Raw genomic sequence first — 9217 nt, 5'->3', positions numbered from 1 at the left:
TTTACGGCAATTAGGAAGAAATAAACGGAATCACCCTTCTCTCCATAATCTACGATCCCGTATACGAATACTCCACCAGAAATCCATACCACCTCAGATTCGTGGAGTGATGCCTTTAATGTGGCTTCTTTTTAGATCACATCACAGTTCCGTAAAATTGTCTTAAAATACAAAGGAAATTTATTTATCTTATTCATATACACCAATGATGTGCCGGAAAAGAAAGAAAGAAAAAGAAAACACACTTTGTCTGAGTCAGAAAATTTTACAGAAATCGGCAACTGTCAGTGGAAATACGTCGACCTTTTTTTTACACGCCTTTACGAGTTTGGCGATAAATTACTGTTTTGTGGTTGTATTTGTATGACGTCAAGAATTTTTTCGTAACCAAGTGGTAATGTCTTTGACAAATCATTTACTGGATATTGTATCAGAACTATTAATCTTAGAACTACTAATTCTGATTGTTGACTTATTATTGATTTGTAAACTGCTCCAATCATGAGCGATCAACTTAGCAACGAATTACCATCTTGCAAAGGAGATCTCTGTGAGCGTCTCTTTGATTTTTCTGCATGTTTCCATCGACGTCAATGCTTTCGACATTAATCTGTTGATTCCTTCCAACGTATCGTTTTCAGGTCACAGATGAATACGTTGAATACTAACAGATCGAAGGTCTAGTCGCGCCACGACGAAGCCAGGTACTGATTTTGATAGGACTGTAAACTGTGAAGAGAGAGGAGCGCGGAACGGTGGAGAGGCAGAGTAATCTGACGAATTTTCGTGAATGAATTAGTGGAAATGCAGACTTTGTTAATTGGGTGAAAGAGATTTGTCGAAAATGGAAATGAAAGAGATGGGGAAGGGATGGGAGAGATCAATTAAGCGAACAGATGCAATGTTGTTTTTTTTTGAATTTATTTAATCATCTGAATCCTTTTGAGGGTGTGAGATAAACAAGCACAAAGGCGGAAGTATGGTCAGTAACACTGCAAGTGGAAAGAAAAAGATGACAAGAATGGATAAAACATTTTTTTACACATTCGCTTTACGATTTAATCTTGTTTTCGAAGCTTAAAAAGCTCGGAAATCGTGCCGTAAATTATTCAAGTTATGGACTTCCAAAGTCTGGAATATATCAGAAATGTGAAGTGTTCTCAGAAATGTGAATGAATTTATTTATTAGCATAGAAGAAGACTGGACCACTGTTGCGGTACTGGCTCTATCAGGGGCACATTCTTGTCAGTACCATAACTCTATAGGAAATTTCCTGTATGAATAATGTGTGAGGAAAAATTCACTGTCACGGAATTGATTTGTAAGGAATTTGTAATCTTCTATTTCCATTCTTTGTCCGGATATTTTGGGGTCTGTGCATGAGATCTATGGTTCACATGAATCTCGTAATCTAGAGAAGGAAAATCTCCTAGCATGTTAGCCTTTGAAACGCTTTCGACCTATGATTAGGTAAACTCACTTGCACTTAATTTGTACTTGCTTCCCGTTAGAAGCTCGTGCTTGAGATTTTGTTAGCTACCAAATCAATTGTCTTTGCTTTAATCTTTGCAGAAATTTCGGCCGCGAACACGATATAGTCGAAGCTTTTTCTCTCTTGATTCCTTTCTTAAATATTTGGGATATTTGGGTAGATTTCTAGGTTGATGGAGGGAAATCAAGCAGCGGAGTTCACATCTGGATTAGAAACTGCAGTTCATTCTCTGTCTGCTCCTTTTAACTACGGTTGCCGATCTTTGCTTCTCTCAGCTGTTACGTTTGCCATAGGGGGAACGAGTCTTCGGGCTGTGCTCGGCAAAGGAAACTAAGCAAACAAAGAGTGTTAGGGATGAGTGAGAGCATAGCAGGAGCATGACTTGAAACATTAGCTCCAGTCATTTTAAGGTGCTCGTTCGGTGATGCTCACCACAGAGAAACGATCAAAAGCGAGCGCTCTCATTGCGAAGCATGACGATCCGAGCCAATATATTGGCACTTACGTACCTCCTGTACCGCCGTAAGTTTTTTTTTTCAAAATTGATGTTTCCTTTATTTTTTATTGCTTCTACTATTCGACAATTGTAAAAAAATTTCTCTAGTTTTAATGTACATCTTGTAAAAATCGTTTGTTTCTTTTAAATTTCTATTTATTCTTATGTTCTCCACTGATTTTATTATTATTTTTTTTGCTCTTCCATTACATGTGTGTGTGAGAAATTTTGCCACTTATTAGGTTTTCTTGAATGGAAAGAATTTACATGAAATAATAGCCATTAGCAGTTCATTCCGCGAAAAGCATTTTCTCCCAATTAATTTAAGATTATTTAGTCAATAGTTTAGTCAATTTATTACGTTCTATTCGCTGATGAAGCGATTCTTTCGTTGAATTCTCGTCAGTGAGAATGTTGCAGTTGCCGATTTCTCAGATTTTCTTTGATATTCTTGCAATTTTTCTCTGAGACAAGTGATAATGTCGAAACCTTTTTTTTTCAAAATGTATTTGCTTTTGAGCGCTGTTCATATGTGATTTCAGCTAATTTGCAATACGGTCGTTTATTTGTTTTATTTTTATCCATTTATGCAGCTTTTTAATTATATCTTTAACAAATTCCATGGAAATACCTCAAGCTCTCTTTGACCTCAAGTTCGTTCTTGGTTTTCGTGGAAATAATTAGAGAAATCCTTACTTTTTGCATATGTAGGATATGAATATTTTTCATTATATGTTTATTTTTTAGGATTTTTTGTTACGACTTTTAGTAAGTTACAGGTAGTCGTAACAGAGTATTTCAGTGACTACATAGTAGTTTGAATAGGTTCTTTCAAGCATACTGTAGAAAAAAAAAACTTACAGTGCTTTTCTTTTGGTCAGTGTGTACTGCAGTACTGTAATAATTTTTTTTAATACCTAATCGTTAGTTTACCTGTAGATTGGCCTACTTTTTTAAAATAGGGGTAGAGTAACTGATTTCCTATAAGAGACCTTCTAGCAGTATCAAATAAGCTGTAAATTCCCCGGACACATTTGAAGTAGGAAGTAATGTTGTGTAAATTATTGATTAACCCTTTTGATCTGTTCTGATTTGACCCTTTTCAAAGTTCTTTTCATTTGGTGCCTTTACTTTAATTCTATTCTTTCGCTTTAATATAAAGCAGTTTTCTTTCTACATTTTTCTTCCCCTCCATCTCTTGTCTATCGCTCCAAATCAGAGGGAAATAAGTCTTTGTGTGTCGCTAGAAGCTTCATTTTTTAAAATTAAAATCGATGGGGAAGTTTTTTTTTAATAGGAGATTCTCAGACTTTTTCAAGCTTTCTGCTCCTAAACTATTTCATTTGGCAACATCTCTTTTTATTCATCAATCTTTAGCACTTTTTTCCTTAAGCTTCTATAGCGACTTCAACGACAATGCTTACCAGCTACAATTTCAAAGTTTGCTCATGCGTGTACGGTGAGCTAGCAAATAACCGTTGTTTTGCACAATATCAATGGCTTCTTCTCTCTGGCCATTCTAAATTCTAGTAGTTTTTTTATTCTTGGATTTATCCGGTTTTCAGTGCAATTGGAATTTCTCTGAGTGCTGGTGAACTCGTACTGCTTAAATTTTTTTTTTGATTGACGGACAAAGAGTTGACCTGGTTTTCCTCGTTTTTTCTTTCCTGTTTTAGGATCTGATTGACCGTTTTACTTGTGGATAAGTGCTGTTCAAGCAGATTTTCCTTTAAATGCACGAAAAATTTTCTGTTTCTTTTTCTCTTTTTTTATATGCGGCCCTATTCAGATTGTAATGTTCTCTTCATTATAATCTCTTTGTTTACGCGTTCATTAATAATCATGCTGTGGGCGCAACGAAGCAACAGAATTTTCTTTTCGTTCATTAAATCTGAAGGAAAAACCGAGGAGAGTTTAAAATGTGCCTTAACCTGTGCTTAACAACTGGGGAAAATGTGATTGGTACTGTATAATCTTCTGGAATCTTCTATTACAAGGCTGCGAATAAACATTTTTTTTCAGAATTTCTACAGAAAATGATATTTCCGTTGACGCTCTAGATTACAAGTGTCGAATTCCTGATTTTGATTTTGTCACTCTCTTAACAGCTACATAGTGTTTCCTTTTCTGAGCTAATAAAAAGTGCTGCCTCTTTTCGCTTTTCTTTTCAGAATTTGAAATCTTTAGGCAACAGCTAAATTGGACAGATTATTGCCCTAGTTTTTTTTTTTAAATTATTTTCAACTCAAACTCTTCAAAGTGCTACGATAAGAAATCGAAAAATGTTGCTTTCAACCTTCCCTTTCTCATTACCACCCCAGAATCAGTCCATATCAATCGTTTCGTAACGTGTACAGTTCGTACCAGTGTCTCACTAGCAGTTATGGCTTCAATTTCTTCTACTGTCTCAATTTTAGTAATTCCATTTAAGGGCAACGTATCGCGAAATTTATCTGGTGTAGAAACGTGATGGAAAGCGTAGAGTTTGGGGTGTAGACTACGGGCGCGATTGTCTCGCCCAATTCCTCTTAATCTTCCTGAAAAACGGAGTGGAGAACTGTGTTTGTTCCGAGATACGTGGAAATGCTCCGCTCTTGCGCACGCGCTGGGACCAGGAGCGAGCGGTCGAAGATTAATGAGGTCTCCTCACCGGCCTATCCAAGTAAAACAGATGAATAGACTGCTGTGAGGACCGGGGCATGTGTAAGGGGTGCGTACCAATATACTTCGTAGCACTGAAGGGACGTCGTTCTCACGCCGTTTTCCAGGATGATTAGGTGAAAGTGAGAGGACGCTGACATCAAGAAGTGAAATTAAATCTATCAAAGAAAGCAATGAAATAATATCACAAATAAATTTATCTGTAAAAAAAAAATTAAATTTATCGATCATGCAGACACAGCGAACCTTTTACCGACTACGCTATCCCTGCCTTTAAGCATAAGGGTGCCAACTAAGCCTTTCATCCTTTCGGGGACGATAAATTGGTACCAGACTTGTTTGGGAGGATAAAAACACTGACTTTATACGTGAGGTATGATCGCAAGTGAATGTATAGGCTAGGCACCCGTTCATAAACCCCAAACGATTCCGAATTGAGGTGAACGTGGTGGCGCCTTCCATGCGGACTGATTAACGCCAGACACTTTATCTTTTATACGTTAAGGAAAGTATCTTGGAAAAGCTGAGATAGCTCAGGAGCTATGAGCTAAGGACAACGCCGCCATGTAAATAATGTCCTCCTTAAGCTTCTTTGGCGTAATCTTTTTTTTCTTGCATTCTATATGAACCAGTTTTTCGGAAATTAGTTCCTCAACAAATTTTGATTTTGAACAGATTTTGTCGTAGTAAATTAGTTTCCTTCGAAGATTACCCTCCTCTTGTAGAAAGATTACATTTTTTTAGTTAATATTTTTTGTAACTTCCTGTTGCTTCTGTAGGAAGTAGCATTCTACGTTGCTATACGCGAGGGGTCGTTTCCGTGAAGTACTGCCTGTTTCTTCGGCTCCTGCGGATTATTCGTCTTTGTTCCTGCAGAAACAATCGTAGTTTCCTTGTCTAAGATTTACTTTAGTATTTTACTGAATGTATAGCCAATTGACATATTCACAATTACACCTCTTTGCGCAAATTCTGTTTTTGTTGTTGTCTATTCGTACTCTATAATGCGGTTCTAGATCCATAAATATTTTATTCGCCGTTACTAAAACGGACAAACGAGCGACTCAAAAACACCGGCTTTTCCAGCTTTTTGTATAGTACTTGAGTAGATTTTATTTCAAAGAACATCTTTCTTTTTTGTTTTTTTTTTTTGGCTAGAAAATACCGTTTCCAAGATGTCTACTGTCATAATTATTGTAGACATATTTTGGTAAGTCCTGGCTCCTCTAAGAGACTCACATTGAATAAGAGAACTTCTGCTGTTGTTCCGTATTCTTTTCGGGATTTTTTAATCAATCGTCAGATAGTTGTAATTTCCACTGTAGATGTTATTATCGGAAGTTTTTCATCACGAACCGTGCCAGTTTACTCGGTGTAGTAGCCGTGGTAGCAGCGATGTTCGCCGTAAACGCGAGATAAGCAGGTAACAGTTTACTTGTCTATTAATTACTTAGCAATTTCAAGGATTATGATAAAATAGGAATTAAGAGCCGATTTACTATTTACATACTTTGAGAATTGTGCAAATTACTTTAAAGAGCAAATAAATAACACATTTTATGAACTCAGATAAGGTTGCGTGGCCTAACGTTGCTTAAAACCTGTGTATTTCAGAAAGTATCTGTTCTTTCGCTATTGCAAGAGTCCTCATTTGCTTCTTCCGGAAAGCTGAATTTTCTAGCTCTCTTCTCTGTGATGGATTGGGAAGCTCATGCCTAGAATATTACAGTTCCATGTTCCTTGTAAAACTAGATAGTTAAAGGCATCACCCCACGAATCTGGACTGGTACGGATTTTCTGTGGAGTATTCGTATACGGGGTCGTAGATTATGGGCAGGGGGTGACTCCACTCATTTCTTCCTAATTGCCGTAAAAAACGGCCCTTAAGATGCGGTTTCGAGCGTTCCGGCGCACTATTTTTTACAAGGAGTTTGATTGGAGCGCGCCAGCCCTGTGCGGCGCCGCATCTTCCGGGCTCTTTTTTTTACGGCACTTAGGAAGGAATGGACGGAATCACACCCGTCTCCATAATCTACTATGCCGTATACGAATACTCCACCTGAAATCCAAAACACCTCAGATTCGTGGGGTGATGCCTTTAAGGAATAGTTAGAATAGTTCTAGAAACTTTCCAGCTCAACGAAGGGTCAACAACAGGTCGTGTTCAGAATTACTCCAAGTTTATAGTGAAAACAGCGAGAAAAAAGGTGTGACACTTGTCTATGACTTTTTTTTGGAAACGAAATTCGCGCTAGCAACATTTTCAAGGATTTTTACGAATTTCCTCAGTTTTTATTTTTAGTTATATAAAATTTTATTTACTTAATTTTTATATTTCACATAAGACTTATATAAGGTTATATATATATATATATATATATTTGTATAAGATTTGTAATTGTCTTGGACGATGTCCTTCCGGGAAATCTTGGTTAGATAGGTGTTTAGAACTCATAGTTCATTTACAGTATTCCATCTATTTATGTACATAAATGTTTTGAATAAGCGCCCTCAAGGGCGGGTGTAGTGTAGCGGTTAGAGATTTCGATCGAGGTTCGAATCCGTCCTGATGCTAACCAAGCCTTTCTTCCCTCTGCGGTCGATAAATTGGTACCAAACTTGTCTGGGAGGATAAAGGCATTGACTTGACACATCGTCTACCCTCGCAATTCATTGTATAGGCCAGTTACACGTACGTAAACCTCAAACGATTCTGAATTGAAATGAACGTGGAGGCGCATCCCAAGCGGATTGTCTACGCCAGACACTTTATCCACTTTATCCTTTAAGGGTTTAAGTGTATTAGTTAGGTAGTTTGCGGAAAACCATCTAAGTATTCCGCAAACTATTAGGTTGATGCAAAAGAGCAGGTTTTTCTACCTTTTTTCTTTTTTTCTCTCTCTAGTTTTAAAATCTAAATCAATACAACTCAGATCTAACAAAATTTATTTAATCAAAGTAATCTCCAATACAATTAACGCCCTTTGCCAACGAGAAACGAGCTTCTTAATGCCAATATCATGAAAGTCTGGGGTTCTGGAAGCGATGAACTCATCGAAGGCAGTTTCTGCATCGTCTTGGTTTCTGAAGTGTTTCTCCCGCAAAAAGTTATCAAGGTGCTTGAAAAAGTGGAAGTCAGTAGGCGAAAGGTCTGGCGAGTGTGGTGGATGATCCAGAGTTTCATAATTCAACTCATGCAGCTTTTGCCGTGTGATCAATGAGACGTCTGTGAGGTCTAGTGTTGTCATGAAGTAGGATTGCTCCTCTTCTAAGTTACGGGTTCAAAAGTTAGTGGATAATACCCGCTGCAGACACCCGTAACCATAATCTTCTTTTGCAGTTTTCTGGTGGGCATTTCGTCCATTTTTTTAAAAATTTCCTTTTTTCCTCTTAATCACAATCCTTCAAAATAACGCTTTTCATTGAAAATGGGCCGACGATACTCAAAACGGCGATTTTTCTGACTTTCGGTCAATTCAGTTGTCACCTCTGGCACCAATTTGTTTCAAAGGCGAACAGGTATAAGTGGACTCCTTGCAATACCCGCTGCAGACCACTTGGTGTACGGCTGCCATGTGGTTCGTCTTCGAGGCTAGTGTTGCCGGCACGAAACTTCTGGAACCAACGTTGTACTGTGCATTCGTTGGTACTTCCCTGGCCCCATACATCGTTGATATTTCGAGCGGTTTGAGCGGCAGTCCGGCCCAGTTTGAACTCGTAGAAGTAAATTTGACGAAAATTGCAATTAGAATCTGAAAATAAAAACCAAATTATTTTTATAATAAGCGACTTGAATTAAATCCCTTATACATATTTAGAAAATTCATATAATAAGCTTTCCAACAATGTATAATACCTCGTGAAAAAGCCTTAGTTTATCAAAAAAAAATAGTGTTGAAACTAATAAAACAAAAAAACCTGCATTTCTTTTGCACCAACCTAATACCTAACTGATACACCCCTGATTCCTGTGCTGCGATATCATCCGTGAGACCCTCACTATAATTCATTTTAAATGCTGATCAATGCTTTCTTTTCAAACTTGTCGATGTAGTTTATTTAGGAGATGGCTGTTGCCACAGCCAGCCCGTGGCTAAATTATGTAGTTTTTGTTACGCCACCCTATGGCCTTATACAGCATTCATTTTAGTTAAACTTTTCTCATTAATTAATTATTTTCTCATTAATTTTTTTTCTTATCAACGTTCCACTATCAGTCATAGTTACAGTTTCAGCTCCAGAATCTTCTTGAATTTTTTTCATCATTTTTAAATGTGTGATAGTCGTGGGAAAAAGGTTATGTGAACATCTAAATGACGCCTAAAAATGCTTATAACGATAAATAAATAAACTAAAGTGTTGTTTGTGGCTTTTTTGTGTTTAGTCAATATCATCAGAACGTTTTTTAAAGAGCATTTATTTATGGTGACGGGCAGGTGTGGCGCAGTCGGTTAGAGGTCTGCTGTAGCCACACGGTCGAGGGTTCGAAACCGACCTCGTGCAAACCAAGCCTTTCATCCCTCCGGGGTCGATAAATTGGTACCAGACTTGTCTGGGAGGATAAAAA

At 37.6% G+C, this 9217-nt stretch overlaps 1 protein-coding gene across 2 annotated transcripts in view; it reads left to right on the top strand.

The window, feature by feature from the left end:
• Nucleotides 1–501: 501 nt before the first annotated feature.
• Nucleotides 502–9217, top strand: part of RB195_013556 (uncharacterized protein) — a gene marked incomplete at both ends in the record, with an annotated part of 58934 nt that continues 50218 nt past the window's right edge. Inside the window, 3 exons of one of the 2 annotated variants that reach the window (XM_064203437.1) lie at nt 502–550; nt 672–704; nt 1904–2015. In XM_064203437.1, coding sequence (XP_064059318.1) covers nt 502–550; nt 672–704; nt 1904–2015 — 194 coding nt within the window. The remainder of the gene's footprint in view (nt 551–671; nt 705–1903; nt 2016–9217) is intronic. The other variant, XM_064203436.1, reaches the window with a different exon arrangement.

This window comes from Necator americanus, chromosome V (genome assembly GCF_031761385.1).
Source record: "Necator americanus strain Aroian chromosome V, whole genome shotgun sequence".
NCBI classification, from domain to species: domain Eukaryota; kingdom Metazoa; phylum Nematoda; class Chromadorea; order Rhabditida; family Ancylostomatidae; genus Necator; species Necator americanus.
Note: the sequence above shows the minus strand (reverse complement) of the source record. Positions and strands in the feature narration are given on the sequence as shown.